This window comes from Manis pentadactyla, chromosome 9 (assembly GCF_030020395.1).
Source record: "Manis pentadactyla isolate mManPen7 chromosome 9, mManPen7.hap1, whole genome shotgun sequence".
NCBI classification, from domain to species: Eukaryota; Metazoa; Chordata; class Mammalia; order Pholidota; family Manidae; genus Manis; species Manis pentadactyla.
The window spans coordinates 6,711,801-6,739,229 of record NC_080027.1 but is presented as its reverse complement, the minus strand read 5'-3'; the positions used below and the strand labels follow the sequence as shown (position 1 = coordinate 6,739,229).

Here is a 27,429-nt window from a genome sequence, read left to right as displayed (position 1 = left end):
GAACAGACAGTTCTCCAAAGAAGAAATCCAGATGGCCAACAGACACATGAAAAGATGCTCCACATCGCTAATTATCAGAGAAATGCAAATTAAAACCACAATGAGGTATCACCTCACACCAGTAAGGATGGCTACCATCCAAAAGACAAACAAATGCTGGTGAGGTTGCAGAGAAAGGGGAACCCTCCTACACTGCTGGTGGGAATGTAAATTAGTTCAACCATTGTGGAAGGCAGTATGGAGGTTCCTCAAAATGCTCAAAATAGAAATACCATTTGACCCAGGAATTCCACTTGTAGGAATTTACCCTAAGAATGCAACAGCCCAGTTTGAAAAAGACAGATGCACCCCTATGTTGATCACAGCACTATTTACAATAGCCAAGAAATGGAAGCAACCTAAGTGTCCATCAGTAGATGAATGGATTAAGAAGATGTGGTACATACACAATGGAATATTATTCAGCCATAAGAAGAAAACAAATTCTACCATTTGCAACAACATGGGTGGAGCTAGAGGGTATTATGCTCAGTGAAATAAGCCAGGTGGAGAAAGACAAATACCAAATGATTTCACTCATCCGTGGAGTATAAGAACAAAGGAAAAACTGAAGGAACAAAACAGCAGCAGAATCACAGAACCCAGAAATGGACTAACAGTTACCAAAGGGAAAGGGACTGGGGAGGAGGGGTGGGAAGGGAGGGATAAGGGCGGGGAGAAAGAAAGGGGGCCTTACGATTAGCATGTATAATGTGTGGGGTGGGGCACGGGGAGGGCTGTGCAACAGAAAAGATGAGTAGGGATTCTGCAGCATCTTACTACACTGATGGACAGTGACTAATGGGGTTTGTGGGGGGGATTTGGTGAAGGGGGGAGCCTAGTAAACATAATGTTCTTCATGTAATTGTAGATTAATGATAACAAAATTTTTAAAAAAAGGGCACATGGATGAATCTTAAAAATATTCTGAGTGAAAGCAGCCAGACACCAAAGGGCAGATGTCGTATGACTCCATTTATATGAAATGTAAAAGGCACGGGCGAATCCCAGAGACAGAGAGTAGCTCTGTGGCTGCCAGAGGCGTGGAGGAGGAAGGGAACAGGTTTACTTCTGGGGGGACGAGAATGTTCTGGAACTAGACAGAGATGACAGTTATACAATAATAGGAATGCCACTGCATTGCTCCTGTAAAAATGGTTAATTTTATGTTACGTGACTTTGACCTCAATGTAAACAGAAGTCCAGGGGGCCGCCTTGGAGTGACACAGCAGCTGCTCGGGCCACAGGTTCAGGGACGCAGCTAACCACCCTCAGCACCAGGAGGACAGCGGGGACAGCGAGGGTCCCTGGAACTCAGGAGCTCAAAGGGCAGGCCCTGCAGGACCCTGAGGAGGGGGCACCATGCTGTCCGGGAAAGACAGGACCCAGGCCCTCCTCTTCCCTTCTCCCAACCTCCCCCTGCAGCCCGCCACTGGCAGGACACTGGGATGAGAAGGCGGTCACTGTGCATCAGCCCAGCATCCCAGAGCAGAGCAGACAAAGGGGGATCTGGAGCAGAAGGATGCAGTGAACACCCGGCGACCCAGGGGCGAGGGGTGGGCGGGAGCAAGAGGGGCAGTGCCGGGGTGCTGGGGCCCGGGACAGGCGGCAGCAGTGGGAGGGCGGAGCTCTGAAGGCGTGCTCTGAAGGCGGAGCAGAGAGGACCTGCTGGCAGCGGGAGTGGGGCGTAAGGATGTGCAGCGGTGCCCAGGGCGGCTGCAGGAGTTCAGGGACCAGCAACCTGAGAGATGGGGCTGAAGATCTGGACCGTATGTCCATGTCCCGGGGCGGCTGCAACAAATGGCCCCAAGCTGGGGGCTTAAACCAACGGGAACTTGTTCTCTTGTGGTTTCTGGAAGTCTGAAATCAAGGTGTGGGCAGAGCCACGCTCCCTCCCCAGGCCCTACAGGCTCCCTTCCTGCTGCTTCCTGCCTCTGGTGGCCCCAGGCTGCGTAGCGGCCTCTTCCATGTGCCCATATGTCTCTTATAAAGACACCTGTCATTGCATTCAGGGCCCACCGGCCCCCAGGATGGTCTTATCTTGAGATCTTTAAGTTCATCACGTCTGTAAAGATCCTTTACCCAAATAAGGTCATAGTCATAAGTTCTGGGTATTAGGACATGGATTTATCTTTTGGGGGGCCACCATTCAGCCTGTGACCGAGGGGCAGATCAGGAGCTCAGATCTGGACCAGAGTTTGAGATGCCTCTTAAATGTCCAGGTGGAAAAGTGGGCAGAGGGAAGACAGCGAAGGGAAGATTATCCAGGAACTGTCAGCAAATAACTGGCACTTAAAGTGCCAACACTGTGGGGAGTGGCTCCAGCCTGGTTTCTGAGGCAGAGCCTGAGGTAGGACGCAGGAGGGGGCAGTTTATCAGAGTGAGGGAACAGGCTGGGCTCCAGGTCTCGGCTGGAGAACAGGGTTCGCTCTGGGGAACACACTCCGCCAGAGCCGTTCTGCCTTGAAGCGAAGGGCTGGCCTCTTGCATCCCCGCCCCGCGGCGCTCTGTCCAGATCCCTGAGCTCCAGAACCCAGGAGCAGGATAAAGAGCTGTTTCATACCAGAGTTTTGGGTAAATTTGTTATGCAGCCATGGTAACGGACACAGCCTTTTTTCCTCTGATGAATCAGAAAGTCCTGCCCCGGCATCTGGTTTCAGAGTGTGAACCTGGCTCCTATCCCACCTCGGAATTGGCCCTTTTTGTCCCTGTGAGCCACAGGAAAACACCCGTTTCTTGCCAGACCAGGAGCCACGGCTCCACACCTCTGACTGCTGTGTCTTCTGGAATGTGAGGCTGTTTCTCTTCTGAGTGTGGCTCCACGTTTTTAAAACTCTTCTTCCATTTGGGTACCACTGCCGAGTGCTGGCTCAGAGAAGGGGGTAGGGGCCATGCCTCGAGCATAAACCAGCAATGTCATCTTGGCCAGAGGTCTCACTTCTGTGCCTCCTACGAAACGGGCCACCCTCCACGAGGGGGCCCGGGGGCACTGAACCTAACACAGCCTCTTCACAGGAGGAATCAAGAGACCTTGTTCTCAGGCCTGACTTGTTCTCAGGCCTGCCTTGGCCGGGAAGACGATTCCTCTCTCTGCACTGTAGAAGCAAGAAGCAGAGTCATTCCTAGCCCCGAGGGCCCTGCTCAACGAGCTGCTGGCTCCCAGCACAACGGCACCTTCCCTGCACACTGAGAGAGAGGGCCCACACTCTGGGTAGGATTTGGGTAGCCTGGCCCCAGGGGTCCCAGCGCTGTGAGACAGGGAGGGGACGTCACCCACAAACTGCAAGCTCTGCCCTCCTGACTGCCCTGGTGTGAAGGACACCAGGACGCTCCTTCATTCACTGAAGAGGGTGGGGCAGAAATTCCCTGCACAGGCCCAGCTGCGTGACCACGCCCTGGGCATCCCCACCCCGCCCATGACCTCCCCTGGCCACGGCCACCAGCAGCCTCCACAGCATCTCTGTGCAAACTAGAAACTGGTGGCTCCTCCTCTGAGTGTCTACAACTTGATGGGCAGGACACGAGGGAAACTGCAGCCCCAACTTGCCACAAAGCCTGACGTGCACAGCCTCACACGGGGCCTGCTCCTGTCCCACCCCCAGGGGCGAGCAGGGCCGGCCCAGGCCAGGACCACCCTTGCTGCTGGGGCATCCCACGCTGGGCATGAGGGCTGAAGCAAGGGCGCCACAGCCTGAGAATAGGCTCTGTTTCACTGGGAATAAAAAGGCATGAGAAACCCTTTGGTGGGCTTCTACTTCTCTGGGTCCTGAACTCTCTCCCTCTTATTTCACAAAAGGAATCTAAGTATGGGTCTCCCACAGGGAGGGTCACTTCTGATTTGGAGCAGACCCAAAACTATACCCCCATCAACAATTTATACAAAAACTATACACCAAGTGCGACTTATCCCAGGAATTCAAGGTTGGTTTAACACCCCCCCCCCAAAACCAAATAATATATCGTATTAATAGAATACAGGACAAACCCCACATGGTCATCTCAACAGGCACAGAAAAAGCATACGACAGAGGTCCAAAACCTAGTCATGATTTTTAAAATTAAGACTCTAATTTAAAAAAACGTATAAACAAACAAAAAAACCTCTCAGCCAACTATGGATAGAAGAGAACATCCTGGGCCTGAGAACTGCAGGTGGACAATGGGGAGGCTGGGGCAGGGAGTGGCAACCCCGCCGCTCGCCAGAATCCACTGAGCTGTACACTTGCTATGGATGCAAATTGTGGCATGAAAATCACACCCCAGTAAAGCTGCACAACAAAATAACTCACTGGCGGCTGAGATTGCTGAGCGGTGGCTCCAGGGGGAAAGGGGAGCATGGCAAGTGGCTGAAGGAGGCAGGCAGCCAGAGGAGAGAGTGAGTGAGAGATCAAAATAATTCGCAAACTGGACAACCCATCCCGGCGTGATTAAAACTCTGCCTGCCTAAAGAAGTCTGCTTACTCGGTCCACTTTTCTTCCAGGCAAAGAAGTTTCCAGACCAAATAAGGGTGCAGCTTTTGCAATGCTGCTGGCACAGAACACAGTTCCTAAGTGCCAGGTTGTAACTCAGGCCTAGAATGTCCCAAAGCAGCATGGTGCCACTCTGAGCCCTCTGGGTAACGCTCCAAACAAACCCAGGTAAACACAGAGCACGGCTGGCCCGGCGGCCATCCTCAGCCTTGGGCAGGAAGGGCCATTTGCTTGGCCTGTCCGGGTACCCTTGTGCCGCCTCATTCCAACCTCACTGCGGCTTTGCACGAGGACAGCAGATATTCCCTCAGTGGTGACGTGCCAGGCAGCTTCAAGGTCCTTGTGAGTTTAAAGCATTTAATCTTCACTATACCATGAGATAGATCCTGTTATTTCCCAGTTTTACTGATGGGCAAACAGAGGCACAAGGCCTTGCGGCCCATGCCAGGTGAACCTGGGAACAAACCCCAGGGCTCGCAAGTGCTGAAGCTGGGGCTCCCTCGCATGGCATTTCCCCTTCATCCCAACAGAAGGAAACAGCAGGGCCCGTCCCTGGTGCCTCCAGAGAAGCACACCCACCTGGGAGGGCATCCCCAGCGAGGGCCACTCCTTCAGGAAGGGCTGCAGCCTGCAGTTCACCAGCACACCACGCTCATTGGCTGTGAAGATGTGTGGCTTGGAATGTTTTGTCCTTTTTTGGGGCTACCCTGTCCAAGCCAAACTGCAGGACATTTTTCAAGAGACCAGCTATAAATATTTTCCTAACAAGGTCTCTCTGGGATGAGAAATGGAAACTTTTCGTGTTGCAACAGTCAACTCTGACATTTTAACAATGCATCAAAACTGGCTGCAGAGGCGGCCGGTGGTGGAGGAGTGAGTGCCCCTTGCTGGCACTGCCATGGAGCCTGCCAACCCGGACCCAGGCCTCGCCAGCACACGACACTGCCCCCTGCTCGTGCCTTTGACCTCTCAGCACAGATGGCAAGATGGAGACTGTTCTCATCCCCATCACAGGTGAGCAGATGGGATCAGAAGGGTGGAAGCCACATTCAGACTCGGGGCCTCCAGTTGTGGAGGCCACCCACCACCCAAACCCCAGTGGGCTGCCTTCCTTCCTCCAGCTGGGGCTCTTCCTGGCAGGCTGGCCCACAGGCAGCACATGTGGATGCAGGTATGGGGCCCGTTCCTTCTCCAGTGGGCACAGGTACACCGACTCAGCACCGCCTCCAGGTTGGGACTAGGCGTACCAGGGAGACGCACAGACCTGGGCACAGTGGACCAGCAAAGATCCTCTCAGCCGCAAGGGACAGAAACCCAAGGTACGCCGTCAGCTGAAAAGGGACTTACCAGTTCCAGACACTGGGAAGAATGGGGTGGGGGTCAGGTGTGGCTGGATCCAGGCACTCAAACAACGGGATCAGGTTATCTCCCCACCCCATTTTGTTTCTGTATTGGGTTCTTCTTTCCTGCAGACAGGCCTCCCTCTAGGAAGAAGAGCCAACATCTATCTCACGGCACCTGAGTGGGTCCCACTCACTGGGTGGAACCCCAGTGGCCCTGTTTGGATTCTGGTCCCCCCCTGAACCTGGCCTTGCTCTGACCAGGAGGGTGCGGCTGACTGACCCAGCTGAGGACACAGCCTCCGGTGGTGAGGACACTGGGAAAGAAGAAGGGGGAGATAAAAGCAGACAAAGGAGGGAGATAAAGCAAGCATGGTGGCAGGCAGAAAGCTGCCACCATGCCCCTCAGCCACCGTGACTCACCAGCAGCCCCCAATCCTATCCACGCTTCCCACCAGCCAGGGGTCCGAGGGCGGCGTCTGCGATGCAGTGCTCGGCACACGGCGGTGCTGACATGAATCATCCAGTGGCCTGTGGCACGCAAGTGTCCCTGCCCCTGCCCTTCCTCAACCACCCAGCCCCAAGGCCACCTGACAGGAGGCGACAAGGCAGGTGTCCCCGCGTGGGGGGCGGGGGTGCTGGGCCTGGCAGGGTGTCCCCACCAGAGGGGGGCCCAAGCGGGTGGGACTGGTACAGATGACACGCTCAGTAAATGCACTGAATAAATGGCATCGAGGTGCCGTGGCGTAAGAATGGGACGAACAAGTCCCCTGAGGGAGACTGAGGCCAACACGGGGCCCTTGGTGCCCGTCAGGCAGTCTGAGGCCACGCACATGGATGGCATTTAAGGGCAGCAGGCGCCAGGCCCATGTGAGGAGGGTCTGGAAGGGGTGGGAGGCGGACGGCATCACAGCAGCTGGGCGAGAGTGGACGGATCGGACATCAGGCCACGAGGGAGGGGAGGGGACAGATCTGAGGCCCCAGGGGCACCCGTCTCCCCCTTGCCCTTCTCCCCGAGGCACCCCTGAGACGAGGGGCCCCTGCCCCGCCAACTTCCCACTGAGCCTGGCCTTGTTTTCCTTATTGGTTTTTAATTCGAAACTTTCCAATTTCAAACTATTGTTGAGCTAGTGGCAAAGTCAAACAAAACAGGAATTCCGACAGCGGCCCTGCATGCCCACATGCCTGCCCCAGGCATTCCCGGTGCCTCGGGACCCCTGAGCATTCAGAGCAGCGCGGGCTCGCACTGGGCTCTCGAACACTTCCGGACAGCCGCACTGGACAGGCAGGGGAAGGGCGCTCGTGTTAGACACGGGACAGACACCCCAGGGACAGTGGGCAGCTCCTTTTATTTAATTCTTAAGTAATTTATACTCCTTTGAAACAAATAAAACTCTGAGCCTAATAATACAGCCATCTGAGATCCTCTTAGATAAAACAGCCGGCAAAGGAGGCTGGAGAGCCCCCCAAGAAGGCTGGGGACGCCTCCCCAGCATCGTCCCCAGAACAGGAGGAGGAGAGGCCCCCACAGGCCGGGGGCCCGTGAACCACGCCTCAGGGCGACCCTCCCGACCGCCCAGGCCCCGGAGCCAGAGCTGCGTCACTGCCACCACCAGGGCACAGAGGGCGGTGGGAGAGCGGCTTCAAGGAACTCACGGCCCCAACAAAGCGCCAGCCAGCAGCAGGGGGCACGCGGGAGATACGCACGGCACCCCGGACACCAGCTCCCAGCACGGGACCATTCCTGCGCATCCTCTCCCCCCGAGGGCTGAAAGCCGCTGCCCAACAGTGGGGGTGATACTTCTACGGCGTTTGAGGGAAGCCGGGCCTGGCAAGGGGACAGGTGTCCCACGGGAGGGTGGCAGAGAGGCTGCTGGTCACACCTCCAAGGGAACAGAACCTTCCTGCCTCTCAGGGCAGCACCCCAAGATTCAGCCGGGACTCCGGTTTTGCCTGGGAGGGAGGGGAGAGGCTGGAAAAGGTCCCTGGTGGGGGGCGGCGGGCAGAGAGGAGCGTGCATGCCAGGGTTACACGTGCGCCAGACCGGCGACAAAGTGCCCGGTGCTGCCCTGCACAGTCGGCCCCCATCACTCCCGCCGAGGTCCGAGAGCCCGCCCGTCTTCCCACAGGCACCCAGCCACCGCCTGGAGGGGCCAGCCCTGCCAGCCCTCCTGTCCCCCCCCGGGAGGCGGCCCCTAACTCTCTTCCCTCCTCCTGCCCCTCCTCTGGCCGGTCAGCTCATCCAGCTTCCTGTCCAGCCTCCTCTGGAGCTGTGCCCTCCTGGCTGGGTCCAGGGACCGGTCCTTGGTGCCGCTGCCCGCGTAGAGGACTCCTTCCCGGCTGATCCTCTGCCGGGCATGGGCGCGAGCCCTCTCCCCGCAGCCGTGGACCTGGGGGAGACACAGCAGTCAGCGTGGGGCCAAGTGGGGCCGGCAGAGCTCGGGGGCCGTGAACCCACATGACAGCTCAGGGGGGGCTCCCCCACCCTGCACGCATCCCCCACCCACAGGCTGCCAGGAGGACCGGCTCTAGGCCTCCACCCCGTGCCCCCCGCCCAGCCTGACCATCCTCTGAGCGGACGTGCGCACAGGGCCGGGCCTGCGCCAACCCTCCTGACAGGCTGGTGTCGCCTTGCATTTGGGTGGCGCACACACAGGCCCACTGGCAGCAGGGTTTGTGAAGCGAATCGCACTGCTATGGGCCACGCTGGCCCGCACCCGATTACTTCAAGGCCAGTACCCAGGCCAGGACTGCCATGTCCTCTGGGCAAAAACTGTGACCCAATGCCAGCCTGTTGTGGGTGCCCCAAAGCACACCAGCTGATGAGCACCCATCAGAGAGGAGCACATCCTGCCCCTGATTTCAGTGAATTCTAGCTTAACTCACTGTTTCTAAAAAGAGAGAGGAAAGAGGAAAGGAAGTGCAACACGCAGGCACACAACCAGGGCTGGACACACATTGCATGGACCCCTACGAAGGGGACGGGCAGACGGGACGTGGGCTCATCCGCCAAAGCCCAACCGTCCCCGGCTGCCCCAAGGAAGGATGTTTCTCACGGGACTGCCTGGCGGGACCCGAGCTCGGACCTTGTAAGATTCCACACAGACCACCGATGAGCTCACAAGCCCCGTGCTGCTCACCTCCCGCCCAGTGCCCATCCCACACCTCGCTCACTGGGCGTCCTCACCCACTTCCTCCGACCCTTCTGGGCTGCCCTAGGCCCACCCCTGCCCACCACAGATCTCCCAGACATGCACACGCAGGAGCATCCCGGACCCCACAGATCTCTGCAGCTGAGGGGTCAGGTGAGGCACACAGCCCCTGGGGCGGACACAAGGGCTCAGGGCCACAGTGACACTCATCTGCCCACGTCAGGAAGTGAGCAGGTGGCAGAGCCGGTGCTGGAGGCCGAGCCCCCACACCACAGCCTCTCCTGCAGCCAGAACCTCTCGCCAGACAGGATGCTGTGCAGGGCTTCCACAGCCACACTGAGCGGCGGCACAGGAGCACGGCCTGCACCGGCCCTCGCGCCTCAGGGGCTCGCCACCCCCACACGGCACTGCCGTGAGCACATGCTGTACAAGTCACACACGCCAGCCATGCAAACCTGCATCCAACGATTCCCAAACGCCCCAGACGAAAACCTTCCCAAAGCACCATACACTCTATCAACAGGCATGGACACAGAGGCCAAGGGGCTGTGTGAGGAGCCCCTTTCTGGGTTCGGGGCCAGCAGAGCTCCCAGCGGGCGAGTGAGTACACCCCCCGACCCCACGAGGACACGGGCGTGGCTCCTCCGGGGGCCTCCCTCCCACACAGGAAGCCCCTACACCCTCCCGTCTGCAGACCAGAAACCCAGGGTCCCTCTGGGTCCTTCCTCTTCTCATCCTGACGTACAACCAGTTCAAGGGCTCCGAGGCCGCCCCTCCACTCTTGCCGTTACCCAGTCCTAGGGTGGACCCCACAACCTCCCGGCCCCAGCCTCCTCTGCAGGGCAGCCGTGTCTCCTGGCACCAGAGCCCTGCTGAGCCCACCAGCGCTCCCCACCACCTCCAGAACCAGGTCGGACTCAAGGCAGCCCACAGGCCCCCAGCCTCCACCTGCACCGCCCTGCCCCACACTCTGCTCCCAGCCACCCCGGTGCGCCGTCCCTGTGCCCAGGCCTTCACATGTGCCCTCCCTAGTTCGGCTCACTTCCCACCTGTGGGGTCTCAGCCCCAGAGTTACTTCCCCCAAAAGCCTGCTCTCACGGCTGCCTCTGGGCGGCCCCTACGAGCTGCAGCCACCCTGGCCCCCGGGTCCCTCCCCGGGGGCACTGGGCACATGGTACCATGCTGGCCTCTCACCTGGGTCCACACCAGGCCCGTGCGACCCAGTGCAGAGATGAAGCCTGCTCTGACCCCAGCTCCCCCAGCTGGCACACGAAGTTCTCATCCACATGTGCTCAAGGAATGAGTGAAAAGCAGCCAGGCTGCCAGCCCGTTTTAGACCGTGGGCAAGAGGCCTCGCCTGCCACCTCCCCTCTGCTAGCGCTGACGGAACCCAAGACCCCAGGCCAAAATTCTCTACCCAGAATTCCTATCAACATGGTTGTAACCCAGCACATGGCACTTCACTTACTCATGCCCTGATGTGTTCAAATCAAATTGTTAGTTGGTATCTGTTTTAAGGTATTCAGAGCTTATGACCAGCTACTGTTTCCACCCAGAGCGCATCTGCCCAGGACCTGAGCCCTGGAGACCAGCGCTGCCACCCCTCCAGTGCCCGCGCCCGGCAGGGCTGCCGTACCTCCGGCAGGTGGTGGCTGAGGCAGTACCGGTGGCTGCAGTGTGGGCAGAACTGGCCCAGGGTCGTGACGCTGGCTGTGCACTTAGCAAAGCCACAGGTATGATCAGCCTCAATGGCAGCCGAGACCAGGGCATCGAAGTCCTCCTCGAGGGGCAGACCTGTGGCCACATGTCCTAGGGAAAGAAAAGTGTCACTCCGACAAGAAAAACAAAGTAATCGGGTAAGACCCGTCCACTTGGCCCACGTCTGCCCCCTGCAGCAGCTGTGCCCTGGCTTCGGGCTTTCAGGCTCCCAGCCAGCAGCAGACATGCCCTCCCTCGGCCCAGCGCCCATCCAACTGCAGGTGGCTCTTGGTCACTGAGCTAATAGCCAATCACTGCCGGGAGGCGAGAGTTCAGCATGCACTTCCTGGAAAGGGCCACAGGACACGCACGGCGCCTCTGCAAGTTCTTCTTCAATTCAGAAAACATTAAAAAGTGATGTCCCTCACTAACTATAAAAACGCAACCCTGAAACAAACTAAAATGTCGCAGCAGGGATTCATGAAATGAGCTGCAGGGCACCCCTGGTCGCGCCTCAGGAGACCCTAACTAACGTTCTGACCAGGTGCACCCAGGTCTTTCAAAGTTACAAGAAAACGCTCATAGTCGGAAAGAGAGATGAGATTACATAGGGCCATGATTCTGTAAGACACACACATGTAACAGAAACGCGTATGTTTAGGGACTCAGATGCACAGGAAGGAAGGGACCACCCAGGCAGCTGACGTGGATTATCTGAGGCGGGCAGACAGGACACACGGCCGTACCACTTCCCCAAGTCACTCTCTGCAGCGGGCGTGCTGCAATGCTCTGCACACGGGTCAGAATGGTGGCCCTTAGGGGACACAGGGCAACTGTGGCACTGCCCCGGAGGCCCCGCCCTCCTGCAAGTGCCGCGGTCTACAGCAGCCATTTCAATCCTTCCAGGCAGCACGCCATCGCCATGGTCATCTGTACACGGGGACATGTCCCTTAACGGTCCCTGAGAAAGGAGCTGTGAGCTGACAGGGCGGGTGAAGGCATGCTTACCACGCACACACACGCCAGCCTGGTGGGCACCCAACGTCAGGGGAGGGACAGATGTGCTGACACCCTTAAGAGCAGCACCAGGAGGCCTGGAGGAGGCCCGGGAGGGGCTTGCTGCCTGCAGGAAGTTCCCGAGGTGATGGCAAGCATCCCTGGGAGACGGATGAGATACGGAGACCGGGCAGTGAGTGTTCAGACCCCAAACTAAAACAAAATCTCCTCCACCTGAGTACTGGCCCACCTGTCCCACAGAACAGTGTACTCCATTCCCCTAACTGTCCCATGTGGCAGGCAGGCCGCCAGGCAGCCCTTGCTCTGCTCAGCAATGCCCTTCTTGCCTGGACCACCAGCTGAGGCTCCAGGGGCCTGCTCAGGGGGCCTTTTGGCTGCTGGGATCTCGGCAGTGTGGAGACCAACAGGAAGGTCACATGTGGAGACTGACTGGTGAGATGGATTCTGAAGGTGGCTGCTTGAGAAGAGGTGCCAGCATCATGAAATGGAGCAAATTCCCCCCCAAGGACACTGTCCTCAAGTGACCACTCTGCATGCCTTCCTGGAAGAAAGGCCAGGTCCTCTGGGCATACTCTACAGGCACCTGCTCTTTGTGGCATTTACTATATGCTCGGCACAGTCTAAGAAGGATTTAGCACCACCTTCCTCTGGCAGAATGTCAGTTTCTGGAGGGCAAGGGTATGTCTATGTTGTTCATCAGCGCAAAGTCTGGCACGTAGTAGCTGCTCACTAAATACAATGGCATGAATTCAGCTGGAGCCTCGGGCTCCGAGGCTGACCCATGAATCATGAGTGTGCAGCTTTGTTCACAGAAATTAAGTGAATAAAAGGGACCATGAACAGCTTCATGGTGTTGCTAAGAGGAAAATGGCTGCAACCAGAGCTCACCCAGAAGTCTCAGAAAATCCAGGCTGTGACCCCCAGGTCTTCAAGCTCCGTGCCTGTGGGCACTCGATCACAGCACTGGACGGGGGCAGAGCGAACAGCCCACGCACAGCGCAGGATGCAGGGCGGAGTGTGCGCCCTTCCAGGACACAGGGCCGCCGACCTGCACGCCTGCCTGGGTGTCTGGGTCAGAGCAAGCAGGCACCGCAGCCCAGAGACCCAATCCCACTCCCAAGGGTGGGGATTCCACAACCACCCCACGTGCCCTTCCAGGCCCTTTCCCGCCAAGCACAGACCAAGTGCCCCCTCTCTGCCAGGTGCTGCACGAGGCTCTGGGGACATAAGGGCCACCATGGCCAAGCCCTGCCTTCAGCGTGCTCAGACCAAGTCGATTAAAACAAGGCATAAGACTCACAGACTCCAGAATGGACCAGCGGTCACCAAAGGGGAGGGGAGGGGGCATTGAGGGGCATTATGATTGGCACACATGGTGTCGGGGGGGAGCACAGAGAAGACAAGCAGTTGACTCTGTGGCATCTTACTACACTGATGGGCAGTGACTGTGGTGGGGTGTGTCGGGGGGACTGGATAATATGGGCGAATGCAGTAACCACAATGCTTTTCATGTGAAACCTTCACAAGAGTGTATATCAATGATACCTTAATAAAGTAAATAAATAAATAAGTAAAATAAAACAAGGCACAAGACGCAGCATCAGGGCAGCAGCACCACAAGGGAGGTGGGCGGTACTGGGGTACGCTCTCAGTAAAGGGGCGCCTCCCCTGTGCTCATCAGGTGACTCTGCTTACCTTTTGCTTCTTTCTTCTTTTTCTTTCCCGGTAACTTCCGCAGCCCGGGGCCCGAGGCCTGCAGCCGCTCCTTGGCCTGCCGCCCCTGTCTGCCCATCTCCCCCTGTGGTCTCTCGGGGTGCAGAGCCTTCGGATCCGGCAGGGCCCGGCCTCCCTGCTCCCCAGGGGGGCGCTCCGCCTGGGTGGGGCCGGGGGCCCTCGCTGGAGGCGGTGGTGCAGGCGGGGCCCTCTTGCTCAGGGTTATGAACCTCCCCCTCCCCTCTCCGGCGCTGTCATGCCTCAGCCCGAGCTCTTCCGCTATCCGGTGGACCCACAGCCTGTCGCAGGAGTTCAGGGAAGGAGGAAACTCCAACTGCATTTTCTCGCTTGCCACGAACTCCACTATCTCAGCCCTGAAACGGTCTGCACACTCCCTGCTCCCTGCTCCCCCTGGGCTGCTGCCACTGAGGGTCGGCTGCAAACCCGCCTCAGAGCCCAAAGGCTTCCTGCCTGGCGTCTTCCGCTCCAGCCGGGCAGCGGCTCTGGCCTCCTGGGCTCCTTCCGGGGGCCTGCTTCCGGGAGGCCTCCTGGCCGACGCAGCAGAGCCTGGGGGCTTCGTGCCGGCTTGGCTGTGGCCCTGGGAGCTCTCATGGGAATAGTTATCGGGGACAATGTCATCAAGATACTCAAAGGCCGTGCGCACTTCCCCGTGCGCCGAGAAGTAACCCACCAGGGTCCTCAAGAAGGTGTGGCTGTTGGCAGTGCGAGTATCGCAGATGACCGCCACATGGCGCCGGGCACGGGTGATGGCGACGTTGATCCGCCGGTCCTCAGCAAGGAAACCAACCTCACCTAAAAACGATCCAGGCGTGAGTGGAGGAACAGGTCCAGTGTTAGGAACAGGAAGTCAGGTGCCCCAATAGGGGTCACCTGGAAAGGGCCACCCCCCCACACACACACCTGCACCTTTCGCCCTCTGAGCCTCCACCCCCACACCGCTGCCTGATTCTCTGCACTAAGGCCCCGTCGTGATGTCCTATCCACTCAGCAGCATGTCTGGGCTCCAAGTACCTGATTTGAATTTGACAGCTACCAGACTCAATCATTTCCAAGCATGAACACCTTCTCCCTAGGCCCAGACCTGGGAGCCAGCCCGGGTGGGGGGGTGGCTGCAGTCGATGACACAAGGGACAGCCCACTGTCTTCTTCTCCCCACCATCTGATTTCAACCTTCTACTGAAATGCTTTCTGAACCCAAGAATTAAACACTGTTTGTGGGTACAGTACTCCTACCAAATGGGATCCCCACAAGCTCTGGCAGCATAAAAATCTGGCCCATGCTCTGAGGCCAAATTCACCTTGAGGCCGAAAGATAAGCTCTGGGCTTTAGGCAGGGTGTCCAGGCCTCCCCAGCCTACCCTGCACTCCCAGCCACCTCCCCAACCACACACTGGGCCTCTAAGCCTCAGCTCTCCGTTCCCTCTGTTTGCAACACCTTTCCCTGGCCCCCCCACCCCCAACACCAGCCATCCTGCCACGCTGAGGACGGCACCGACCTCCAAGCAGGGTCCGGCTGGACCTCCCCACAGCCAGCTCACGCCTGGTCTCTCTCGCTGGACAGGTGAGCTTACGGAGAACAGTCTGCACTCCCTCAGCGCCCGCCAGCGACCAGCACAGCCCCAAGCAGGAATCTAGCATGCCCTCTGAACAAGTGACGCCGCCCTGTGCATCCCCAGAGGACGCACCTTTCCTATTGGATCTGACGAAGGACAGTATCACAGCCTCCTTCTCTCGGCCTTGGAAACCATCGACAGACTTAATCTCCAGCTCAGGGTATGTGTGGGCGAGGCTCCGCCTGAGCAGGTCCACCTGGAACATGAGCAAGACCGCAGCCCCGTCACAGCCCGGCCAGGGCAGCCTCGATGCTGCCTCCGCGCAGCACAGCGCTCTGGGGAAGCCCTGCGGGAGCCTCATGGGAACGGCTCCACCGCCACCTCACAGGCATTCCGGTGAAGAGGCGGGGGCACACGGACAGGCCGATGTGTCCTCGCACCCCAGTGCTGACATTTCACCATTTCTTCCGGCTCATGACAGCCACCCGCCTCAGACGCCCCACGTGTGATGCCTGTAAACAAGGGCTGGCGACCCAGCCTCCAACCTCACGACACTCTCAGGAGGGTCTGTTCACCCTACCAACCAAGGCAGGCTTCGCTTCACAAGCCCACAAGCCCTAAGAGAAAATGTGAGAGAACCCAGAGAGAAGGGGACAGGCGCCCACTTCTGCTGCCCACCACCCACACTTCCCCAGGCAGCAGCCAGCAGCCCACATTTTCAGGGGACTGCCCCCTCCCACGCTCAGTCCTGCTGGGTACACACAAAGCTGTGCCGGCCTGACTCTGGGGATGGGCAAGGACGCCGGCTCCCGGCCACAGCCACCAGCTCAGGGATGGGGACAACCTGAGCCAGGCCAAGGTCAAAGCCCAGACTCTCACGGGAGATGCGGCAAGAAGACAGGCCGCTGCCCAGGGAATGTCCCGGAAAGGGACGCCAGCCTGCAGTCACCAGGGTCCCCAGGGAGCTGGCCAGGAAACGAAGCCACTCGGAGAGGCAGAACGGGCGGAGGCATGCCAGAGGCCCTGCGGCCATCCCGAGCCCGGGGGTGGCAGTGAGGTGATCAGCTCCTCTCCGGACGGTTCGGTCACAAAAGCCAGTGAATTGCCCTCTTTCAGCCTCTTTAGGGGGGGAAGAGTCCCAGCACACCTGCAGGTTGTACGGCGTGATGATGGCAATGTCGCCGGCTCGGACCCCAGCGTCCACCAGGGCCCGGACATGCAAGCTGACGAGGCGCACTTCACCTGCAGGGAGGGAGGCAGGTGTCAGTGCGGGGATGCTCCCGGCTGACTTTCTTCATGAGCGCCTTTTCCTTAAGCGCTCTTGTGTCTCCTACAAGCTGAGCTCCCGTCGCGCCTGACGTCGTGTCGTGGGAGCTAAAAGCCAGTCGGCAGGCAGCCAGATTCAGCAAGGGAAGAAGCAGGATGCCCAGCCAAACTCGTGCCTCTGTGAGCAAGGGCCACTCCTTTGGTCTCAGGCTGGCCGTGTGTCCTCTGCTTAACAGGCAGCCACCAGAGCACCCGGCAGACGGGCACTGAGCCCCACCTTCTGGAGAATCTGGCCCAAAGCCCCCGGCTTGCCAGCAGCCTGCTCTCCCATCCTCTCAGCTACTCAGCAGGGAGGCAGCTCAGAGGGACTTTAGCTTCCAAACAGGCGCCCAGGACCTCACAGGAAAGAGTGGCCCCCTCCCGGCAAGCTCACCAGGGTTCCCTTTAGACTGGTCATCCTCCTCTTCAAGTTCAAACAGCCCACAACCGGCCGTGTCCACAAGCAGCAGGGGCAGGCCCGTCTCCTCTGTGGCAGCCACTCCTGGGAGATCCCTGCACGCAGGCAGGGCCCAATCAATAAAGCAGCACCCAGGTCCCAAACAGAACCCACCCAGCCCTCCACTTCCACAGGAAACGGGTGCCCCCCCACCAGGAGCCTGGGAGCATGGCGGACATCAGAGACTGGGGCGCCAATCAGCGCTCCAGGGCAAGGCTGCTCTTCCTTCCAGAAAACCGGTCTCTGAGGCAGATTTTGCTCTGAAACCTTTTCAGAACATGGTTCATGCAACACAGGGGCTCAGAGCAGAAGGATCGGGCAGGGGAGGCAGGTGGGGGTAACCCAGTCACTCACCGCAGGAGGTGCCCAGCCACAGAAGGGTGTGCGGTGAGCCGCCCGTGGTACAGGGCCTCTGAAGCCCACTGCATGATGGCCCTGTGCATGCGGTACTGCACGGTCAGCATCTGCACCACCCTCTCACCGCACTCCTCGGCCAGGCGCTCCATCAGGCTGAGCGACAGCCCGGCCAGCGCAGCCCTGCACCCGGGAGAGGAAGCGGCAATGAGGACGAGTCCACGAGCCTAGCGCAGACCAGAGACCAGGGAGGAAAGCAGTCCTCGGACCACAGAATCCCACTCACGCCCCAGGTCCTGACCTAAAAGTAAAGGTGTGGCTGGCTGACCAGGGACCCCCAAAGTCGCCCACATCCTAATCCCGGGACCCTGCAGATGCGATGCAGGATCCTGAGGTGGGATGTGCACCTGGACAACCTGGGGACCCAGCGTCACCACAGGGCCCTGGGACGAGGGAAGCAGGAGGTAAGAGAACCAAGAGAGAGAAGCGAAGACACCGCACTGCCGGCTCTCGGGTAGAGGACGCCGCGAGCCAAGGAGGGCGGGGGCTCCAGGGGGGACAGAGGCCAGGGCCAGACTCCCTGGAGCCTCCGCAGGAACCAGCCCTGCCCACCTTGATTTCAATTCACTCTGATTTTGGACTTCTGACTCCCAGGACTGTAAGACATTAGACCTGTGCTGCTCACGTTTGTGATGAGTCGCTCCGGCAACAGTGAAGTAACGCAGGCGAGTCTGTAAGCCCCGCACTCCAGCAGCGGGAGCTAAGTTCCCAGGGCGCACCGCCGAGCCACACCCCCTCCTCACTAGCCTTCGGGGGCCCTGCCCAGGCAGCTGCTGCTGCACCTCCACGCTCCGCGCGAGTGGGAGACAGAGACGAGAGGTCAGCAGCCAAGGCTGCCCGGCCGGTGGACCGCAGAGCCAGGGCCGAGCCAGCCGCCTGCTGGAGCCACCCCCCGCCATGCCAGCATGCCAGCATGGATGCACTTTCCAAGTTGGTAATACAAAGCCCGTGGAAAAGCACCTCCCTCTGTTTCAGGGGTCCCCCCTCTGGAAACCTCTAATGTCTCTGGGGTTGACCATTTTTAATGAAGATACCTACTGAAAGCAATTAATGCTGAAGAAGCGAGAGGTGATGCAGTCCCAGCTGCAAACCTAGGGTACCCAGCACCCGGGCATCCAGCTTTCCCCCAGATCACCCTCCCCTGCCGGGGCACAACAGGGGCACCACTTCCTGAGGGTGCAGCTGCAAACCTCCGCACAAAGGCTTGCTGGGGGACAAAGCCCTCTTTTAAGAGCCCCCTGGCCCCCCCCCCCAGAACCAGTCATGGAATACACACCCACTGAAGTGTCCATGCTGACTCCCACCTGAGGTCCCCCTCCTGCCTCTGTTCACCCCATGCCTCCCCCCAAATCATCACTGTGAAGAACCGTCTGTGAGTCTTCCTCTGAGGGACGCTGGCCTAACATCCCTCCCCCCAGGGCCCCTGCTCCCCTTTGGGAGGTTCCGCGTGGCAGACCTTCCTGCACTCCTCTCGCTGGTCCTGAGAGACCAACCAGAGTCCCAAGATCCCCGTGACTTCTGTGCACACACCGAGGGGCAGACAGGCCTCATAGAAATAAGAGGACCCCAATCTTACTCAAGCAAAGGGCATGGATGCAGGGATCTTGAGGAGTCTCATTCGTCCAGGAAGGCTTTCTGGATGTGGACTTTAGAGCCAACTTGTATCAAAGACACCCAGGTACCAGGCCCTGTCCCAGGCCTCAAGTGCCTGATATTCTAGTGGGAAAGACAACTGACGAACAGACAACACACCACTGCCACTGAGTGGTGAGCGCTAAGAAGCCTGAGGAAGGGACCCGCAGGGCACAGGAACGCCGTTTAGACAGAGTGAGCATGGAGGCCATGAGGAGGGCTCATCTGAAAGAACTGAGTGCAGGAGGGCATGGCCACCGACATCCAGAAGGCCTGGGCCCCACAGGGCCAGCCAGGGCAGAGGAGGTGGGTGTGGCCAGAGCAGTGAGGGGCAGGAGGGGGCAGCTCACACAGTCTAGTTTACCGAGTCACCGTTTGGGTCTCCTGCCAAGGGATATGCCGGCAGATGGGGACTCAGAGAATCTGCACCAGGTGGTGAGCTCGCTGGCCCAGAGGTCGGTCAGCACAGCACAGGGGCAGCTCTCTCGCAGGCTGCCCGATGCCAACGGCCCCTCAACCTGCCCGCCCCTTAGGCGAGTCTCAGTTCCATGAACACGGTGTCAGGTTCTGAAAGCAGGATGACCCCTGACGTCAGGCAACGCAGTGTAATCAACCTGCCCTCTACGCAAGGACGAGCAGCAGATGGAGAGCAGCTGTGATCAGGACTGTGCAGAACAGGGCATCGCCAGGGCCCTCTGGTGAGCTGAGAGCTCTGGGCTGGACTTCAAAGCCAGACTGGCGAACAGGGTGGCAGGTGCAGGCACTGGAAGCCACTTGGTGGGGGGACTTACTTGTGAGAGACTGTGGTGGGGGGCAGCTGCTGGTGATCTCCAGCCAGGATGCACTTTCGGGCCCTCAGCAGGGGGATCCAGCAGCTGGCTTCGAGGGCCTGGGCACACTCGTCGATGACCACCACATCGAAGTGGCTGTCAGGGAGCAACTTCAGGGGGCCGTCAGAAGAAGCACCTGGTGGGAATCAGAACCCTGATATTTACAGCTGCAATCACGGCCGAGACGCGCAGCAAGCCGCCTGTCCGTCAGCCTGCAGGGAGACCGCGCGATGAACTTGCAGGAATGAAGACTAGGGAGGGCCATTAACGCTCTCATGGCTCCAGCCCACCTGTGTTTAAGTGCAAAGTGGTGTGTCCAGCCAGGGGCTATCTAAAATTTCAATCACCAAAATCAATCACTCCCTTGGGGCTAGGGCCCCAAGTCATCGCAAGGCTGTATTAGCTTTGAATTTTCTTTATATATCATTTTGATTAGAATTCAATTATTCTCCTCTAAAGTATATTCTTGGGCATACAGAACAATCAGGCACCCAGCCCTGCTCTGCACAGGATGTCCCTGGGGCCTTGAAAAGCTCCAACGTGTTTCTGGGACTCTGGAAGGTCGCACCCACGGCACTGGGCTCTGGACTCAGGAGGGACGCCAGGCGGCCCTAAGCACCACCTCTGGCTCACGGTGAGACTCTGGGCCCACAGGAAGTGAAGGTGCATGGCTGAGCCCTGAATGCCCCACCACACGCAGAGCCCAGTTACGGTTGGAGGTTTCAACACCTCCCTCCCAGTAAGTGACAGAACAAGTCGACAGAAAATCAGTAAGGACCCAGTAGACCTGACCGACACCACCACCGACAGGACATCTACGGAACAGAGCAGAACCAGGAACACAGTCTTTTCAAGTACATGGGGAATAGTTACAAAGACAGATCAAATTCTGGACCATAAAGTAAGTCTCACTGAAATGATCCAACTCAGTATGTCATCTGACCACATGAAATTAGTGACAGGAAGATATCTAAGATCTCCAACTATTTGGAAAGAAAATAACACACTTCTAAATCGTCACGGGCCAAAAAAGAAATGAAAAGGGAAATTAGACAGTATTTCACAATGACAAAATGAAAACACAGCGTATTAGAATTTGAGGGATGCTGCAGAAGCAGTGCTTAGGGGGACATGTGCGGCACTGAGTGCCCGAATCAGAAGACAAGTCTCAGATCAACATGAAACAGTGACTTCAGCTTTCATCCAGGGCACTAGAAGCACAAACTAAACCCAAGTGGGGGGCTAAGGAGGCTCGCTGCAGAAATCAGTGACGTCAGAAGCAAAGAAACAGCAGAGTGAACCAGCGAGACCAAAGCCAGCTCTCTGAAAACATCGATGAAACCCATGGGCCTCCAGCCAAGAGATCAGGGGAGAGAGAAGGGACCGATGTCAGCAAGGAGAAGAGGTGACACTGTCACAGACACTACAGATACTTTTTTTTAATAATAAAGGAATGTTATGAACAACTTTGTTATTCTAAATTCAACAGTTTAGATCAAGTAGACAGATTCCTCAAAAGACGTAAGCTCACACAGGAAGAGCCTGAATACCCCTGCCTGGATTAAAGAAACTGAATCGGCAGACAAGACCCCTTACGAAGAAAACCCCTGGCCCAGAAGGCTTCACTGTGGGAAGCCACCCACACGTAAGGACAATTCCACACAAACTCCTCCAGTACCCTGGAGCAGGGGTGCCACCGGCCCTGTGGGGAGGCCGGGCAGGCTGGGGAGGCTAGGTGGGGTGGGGAGGCTGGGCCCGTGGGGAGGCCGGGCGGGCTGGGGAGGCCGGGTGGGCTGGGGAGGCTAGGTGGAGTGGGGAGGCTGGGCCCTGTGGGGAGGCCAGGCAGGCTGGGGAGGCCAGGCGGGCTGGGGAGGCTAGGCGGGGTGGGGAGGCTGGGCCCTGTGGGGAGGCCAGGCGGGCTGGGGAGGCCAGGCGGGCTGGGGAGGCCAGGCGGGGTGGGGAGGCTAGGCGGGGTGGGGAGGCTGGGCCCTGTGGGGAGGCCAGGCAGGCTGGGGAGGCCAGGCGGGCTGGGGAGGCTAGGCGGGGTGGGGAGGCCGGGCGGGCTGGAGAGGCTGGGCAGGCTGGGGAGGCTGGGTGGGCTGGGGAGGCCAGGCCCCCTCACCCGCATTTGTCGCCAGGACCACGTCCGCGGCCCTAAGGCTCTCCAGAAGGGCGGCTTCTTCCCTCTCCTTCAGCTCTTTTCTTAACAGCTTGATTTCATTTCGAAAATTACTTTTCTCCCTCTTATCCTGGATCTTTCTGGTTTTCATCTATAAAGGAAAGCACAGAAAACAATTATTTTCACACAACTTTGCACTTACTCGGCTCTCGTTCATTCACGAAGTGCTTCTGTTTACCATCAGCTGACCCACCTCAGTCAGTTCCTTCAAAGGCACTAAGAAGTCAGAAATCTTTCTTGAAGGAGGAACAGATCACGGCCACAGGACCAAGCACCTGACACCCTGCCTAGCCTCAGAGCCAGTCACCTGGAAAGGGAGTGGCAGAAAGGGACATCTGCGTCCTCAAAGCAGACGGTGCTGTGGGATCCAAATCCGTGAGACGAGGATGGACCTCAGCCCTGCCCGGCAGTCGGTGACGGGCTTGGGGAAGGACCAGCACCTACTCGTGCCAGGCTTTGAGTCTCAGTAGCTCATAGATGGAGAGGTTTTGACAATTCTCCACAATTGTCAATTGTCAATAGATTAAAAAATTTTCTCCAGCCCAGAAAATGCCAGCTTGCTTTACTATTCAAAGACACAGAACCCTTCCTCATTTGTGATTTCTGCTTTGGAGGGTGGGATTTTGGCAGGGGCGAGGGGAGAAATGTTTGTGCCTAACTCACAGAGAAGAAAATCCTGAAACACACTGATGGAAACAGGACTGAGAAAATGAAATAATCTACACTGTGATGGAGGAAATAACATCGCTGCACAGTCCCATACTGCCTTTAACCCGGGGTGCCATGCGTTCACCATGTCCCCACCTGCTATTCCCACACTGGCATCCCGTGTGCCATCCTGCCATCCTACAGGCCCAGGGAAAGGCCGACTCACAGAACCAGCCCTGCACAGCCATGAGGCCAGCTGACGGCGAGAGAACACAGGGCAGGGTGTGCGACTGTGGACATCGGGACCCACACGCAGAGAAGCCAGTGCTGGAAAGTACTGGACTGCCAGAGGAAAGGCCAGCTCTTGGAGACAGGTGAGTCTCTGTTAAATGAGGACCACAGGCCTCTATCAGAAATGGGTGGTCCTTTATCTTCTCCATGAAAATGGAAAAAGAAAAAACAAACAAAAATGGGTGGCCCTGATGTATGAAATTCTTAAATGAATTGATGGAGGCCAGACAAAAGCAAGACACAGACAAAGGGAAACGGCTCCTTGAAAAGGCTGCAGATGAGGAGACCACAGAATGGACGCCAGCAGACAGATACGTACAAACACCTGATCGATGTCCCTTCTGATGTCTGTGACAATCTGGGCGCTGTCACTCCGCGCCAAGACCGCATCGAGGGAATGCTGCTGAATGGGCTCCAGCAATCGGGCGGGGTGGCCAAGGCGCAGGATCCTCGGCGTGCCCTGAGCCAGACGCTCGACCAGGTTATCCACGGCGATGTTAGAGGGCGCACAGCACAGAACCTGGGGAGACAAAGCTCTCACTCGGGCTTGGTGATTTCCTATTTAATGAAACCACTGAAGTTCACGCTAAAACACACAGAAAGCCTTCACAGTAAAGGGAGAAGGGCAGAGAATACACTAGGGTTAAGCATACAGCTTCAAGGATGGGTAAAGACGGTCAAAGGATGCATCTTGTGGCAAACTGATACGATACCCGGGTAACTGCAACACAAGACTTAGAACCTGTTAAGTCTCCAAAGCACCAGAAATGTTAAATAACTTGCAACTTGGAAAAAAAGGACTCAAAGATTAATGCCTGCTTGAAATAATCAAGCCTGGAGCATCAAGCTTATTACCAATCAAATCACCGTATCACCTGACAAAGGAAGCGAGGGAACGCCTTTCTGAGCGGCTCCACCTTGCCTCCAGAACTGCAGTCCCACCCACCATCAGAAGCAGGTGGCAGCTGGCAGGAGGCGGCGCAGAGTCCCTGCACACACCAACCTCACCAGCAGGAGGCCCGCGGCCCCTCCCACACCCTGGCCTTTGGCCCGGGGGTCTGCACGTGTGCATCCCGTGTAACCATTTACTGAAACGGGAAACCGGCTGAACCATGTCTGCTTCCTGCCAGCCACCTTCCACAAGGTTTCAGACGTCTGCGCCAAGACAGTCACCTGCGGGAGACCTGGAGGCGGTCCTGTGGCTTCCGACCAGCAGCAGTCCCCCCCCAGAGGGGCAAGGCTGAGGACAGAGGCTCTGCGGGTGTCCGACTCTGCCACCCACTGCCGAGGGACCAGGGCACACGACCTTGTCCGCGATTTCTTCTGCAAACTAGGTCCACAAACAACCACCCCAGGGTTTCTGCGAGGATTACGCGAGTACATGAAATGCACTCAGAAGGGCGCCTGGTTTGTAAAAAGCACCCAAAAATGTCAACCTACAAATGTCAAGGGTTATAATCCAATTCTTATCATACACCAGGAAGAACCTATGAGGACTCATATTGATGCAGATTGAGGAAAGAAGATCCCTTCTCTACTGTTAAAAATGGGAGGGCACGGTAACCCACAATATTACACTCCACAGCTCAGGATGTCAGCATCCACATTGCCATGTGCGCATCTCAGCAATTAGCAAGACCCCCTGATTAACCCTAACACAGGCCTCCCCCAACCAGCCGCAGGCCTCCCGAGGGGCAGACAGGCCCCTGCCAACTCCACGCCCCCTGCACAGGCCTGAACGCAGAGCAGGGTGCGGGGCGATGAGTTCTGGACTGGGGCCCGGCTGATGACAAAGCTTCAGGCCCGGTGGACTAATGGAGCCTTTCTCGGGAACACAAACCCACATTTCTGCACGTCCCCAGGCCCTGTGTGGCTGTAAGAAATCAGGAAGGCCCAGCCCAATGCTCTAGCAATGCTTGGGAACGGTCCTGACCAATTCCAGGTCCAGGCTGGGGCCTGGCTGAGTGCCCACGAGCATGCAGACGGGAGCTGGATAGTGCCAACGGGAGACAGTGCCCACTGCCCACCTTCAGGCCCTGCTTCACAGCTTGAAGAATGATTTCAACCACTGTGGTGGTTTTCCCAGTGCCAGGAGGCCCATGGATGATGGCAAGTTCTTTCTGGGCCAGTGCAAACGAGACCGCTGCCTTCTGGGAGGCGTCCAGGGAGGTGTTATAGAACACGGGCGAGTCTGGGGGAGAATTGACAGTGTCAGGCTTTGGCTCTGCCGCCCCTTCCTCATGGAAACACTGACGGAAACCAGTGATATACACAAGAAAGCAGCCCTCCCAGGAGTCCTCCTGTCAACCCAAAATCAATCTGCTCTGTTTTCAGGAGATTTCTCCTAGAACAGGCGTCAGCAGACCAGGGGCCTCAGGCCAAATCCAGCTGCTGCCCATTTTGGCGAGTCAAGTGTTAGGCGAGCACAGCCCAGCACCCACACCCTGCCTCTGGCTGCTTGCCACTGCACAGGCCCCCAAAGCCTGAAGTATTTCCAATATGTCCCTTTACTGAAAAGGTTTGCCAACTCATGCTCCAGAATTAACAGATTTTTTCCTGAAGTAAAATGTTCTTGAAACATTCATTTCTACCACATTGTCCCTTTTTAAGTGCCCATAAAATGACAAAAACAAGTGACAAAAAAGACCTAGTGGCCAGTTCCAGGATTGTGTTTTTACTCGGAATCTTTCCTGACCCAGACTATTTGTGTCGTGTGCTCTGCGCTCCGGGAGCAGGTACCACTGTGGCCCATCCCCACAGCACCCACCACATGGTGCCGGCTGCACGGGCCAGCCAGACACACGGGCGCAGGGGCTGGTCCAGACGGGCAGACTGGGGCAGACGGGGAGAGCAGGAACGGGCCACCTGACTGAAGTTCCAGTGAGCGCCCCACTATGTACTGCCTGCCTTTCTCCTTAGACCTTAACTACAACCAGGACATACCACGTTCCTTAAAACATAGTTAATGTCTAATTCAGTTTCCAGTGTATAGAATCCTGCCAGTGAATTCTGGACAGAATAAAATATGACTATAATGTGATTGCTTTTACAATCTGAAAACATACTACAAAGCTGCCCCAAGTTCAAGGCCAGCACCACAGAGGGTGTGTGAGCACAGACGTGACTAAAACAGGCATCAGATGAGCTCTGTGTCAGACTTGTTTGAGCTCGAAGGATACTAAGAAAATAACCAAATGCATTTAGAATGGAGACTTTTCAAACCAAAAAAAAAAAAGCCAGCGAGCAAAAATTATGGTCAGTTACCCTCCATTTTCACAGAGCACGGAGCTACAGGAAACATGTTTATATTCCGAAATAAAATATTCAGATTTATTAGAAAGAACATTGTAAAAAGAATCAATGGGATGAGCTACTGCTGTGACAGTGAGTACAGGAAGGCACCTGGTTCGCACAGGTCATTCGGAGAGAATCATGAAGAGCTAATAAGGAAGGTTTCTTCTAACTGTACGGTCTTCAACTCTTGCTGGAATGGCCCCAAATCACACTGTTCTCAACACTTTCCATAGTGATTTCAACCAGAAAATAAAAGCCAGAAGCTCTTACGTATTTCACAGGCAGGACTGGGGGCCGCTCCACCGAAAAGGACCTCAATGAGCGGGGCTGCAGGGCCGCAGCGATGCCTCCGCAGGGCGGTCAGAGCTCTGCCACAGAAGGAGACCAGGGTGAGGGGCTCGGTGGGAACCAGCAACCAGATCAGTGCTGAAGCCCCTGCACCAGCGTGGCCACCACAGCCACGGCTGCACAGGCGGGGTGCGTGAGCCCTCCAGACTGGACAGCCCACGCCGCACGGGTGGGGTGTGTGAGCCCTCCAGACAGGACGCAGCGGCTCGCTCTTGCCCAGCAGGAAGAGCAGTCGGAGTGAGTCCTGCCCAGGGAGGTCGGTACACATGATCTCCAGTCACACACACTTACTTTTTCAGCCGCTTATAAGTGATGTCATTGGCAAGTTTTAAGAGTCTGTAGGAAGCGTCTCGGTCCAGGCTCAGCTGGAAGTCATGGGACTCGTCAAAGGCCACCGTGACTGACTTCTGGGCGATCCGGGTCAGGATCCCAGTGGCCAGCTGAGCGCCTGCGTCATACAGACCCACTATATCACCTGCAGGAACAGACTCGGTTACATAAGCACTGAGCAACATTCAATGTGAATTATTTTATACAGTAAATTCCAGCATGTTTCACATATTGTATCTGTTACTTTCTTCACAAATGAAATTAGTAGCAGTAGAAGAATTTTTAACTAACATCCAAGTCAAATTTGAAAGTTGGTGCAGGATCAATGAAGTGTTTAAAATAACATGACAGCCCATAAAATACTTAACATGCCTACTCTGAGCCAGGCATTGCGCTAGGTACTGGCCTGACCAGGAGTAAAGCACAGTCCTTGCCCTCGCGGTCACGGGGAGAGGAACAGACACAACCATCGGACATCAGTGATCAGGAGAGACGAGGCCTGGGGAAGGGGTGGAGGGACAGGGATGCCACTTGACGACGAGGGTGTGGCAAGGGCCTCTCTGAGTAGTGACAGGTAAGCACAGCTGGGGGAGAACATTCCAGGCAGAAATGGAGCTTCACAGAAGGAGGGACAGAGGTTGTCTGCTGCCCATTCATCTCCCTGCTTCCTGGTAACTGCTGGGGGATTCACCATCCGC

The 27,429-nt window shown here is 57.2% G+C and overlaps 1 protein-coding gene and 1 long non-coding RNA gene across 6 annotated transcripts in view; one reads left to right on the top strand and one right to left on the bottom strand.

Annotated features, from left to right (window-relative positions):
* The first annotated feature begins 5,350 nt into the window (after positions 1-5,350).
* LOC130684768 (uncharacterized) lies at positions 5,351-6,420 on the top strand. Its single transcript, XR_008999093.1, has 3 exons — positions 5,351-5,523; positions 5,982-6,157; positions 6,308-6,420. It is a non-coding gene; the product is annotated as an uncharacterized LOC130684768 (long non-coding RNA).
* Positions 6,421-7,179: 759 nt separating this feature from the next.
* IGHMBP2 (immunoglobulin mu DNA binding protein 2) overlaps positions 7,180-27,429 on the bottom strand; it is a 23,953-nt gene continuing 3,703 nt past the window's right edge. For 2 of the 5 annotated variants that reach the window (XM_036875967.2, XM_057506690.1), the window contains 13 exons: positions 26,693-26,876; positions 26,324-26,421; positions 24,787-24,950; positions 23,079-23,279; positions 21,764-21,911; positions 19,603-19,777; positions 17,120-17,302; positions 16,703-16,821; positions 16,151-16,245; positions 15,136-15,259; positions 13,412-14,242; positions 10,638-10,810; positions 7,180-8,239 (listed from right to left, as the gene is read on the bottom strand). In XM_036875967.2, the coding sequence (XP_036731862.2) occupies positions 8,045-8,239; positions 10,638-10,810; positions 13,412-14,242; positions 15,136-15,259; positions 16,151-16,245; positions 16,703-16,821; positions 17,120-17,302; positions 19,603-19,777; positions 21,764-21,911; positions 23,079-23,279; positions 24,787-24,950; positions 26,324-26,421; positions 26,693-26,876 (2,690 nt within the window). In that variant the 3' untranslated portion in view covers positions 7,180-8,044. The other 3 variants (XM_057506689.1, XM_057506688.1, XM_057506691.1) reach the window with 3 other exon arrangements.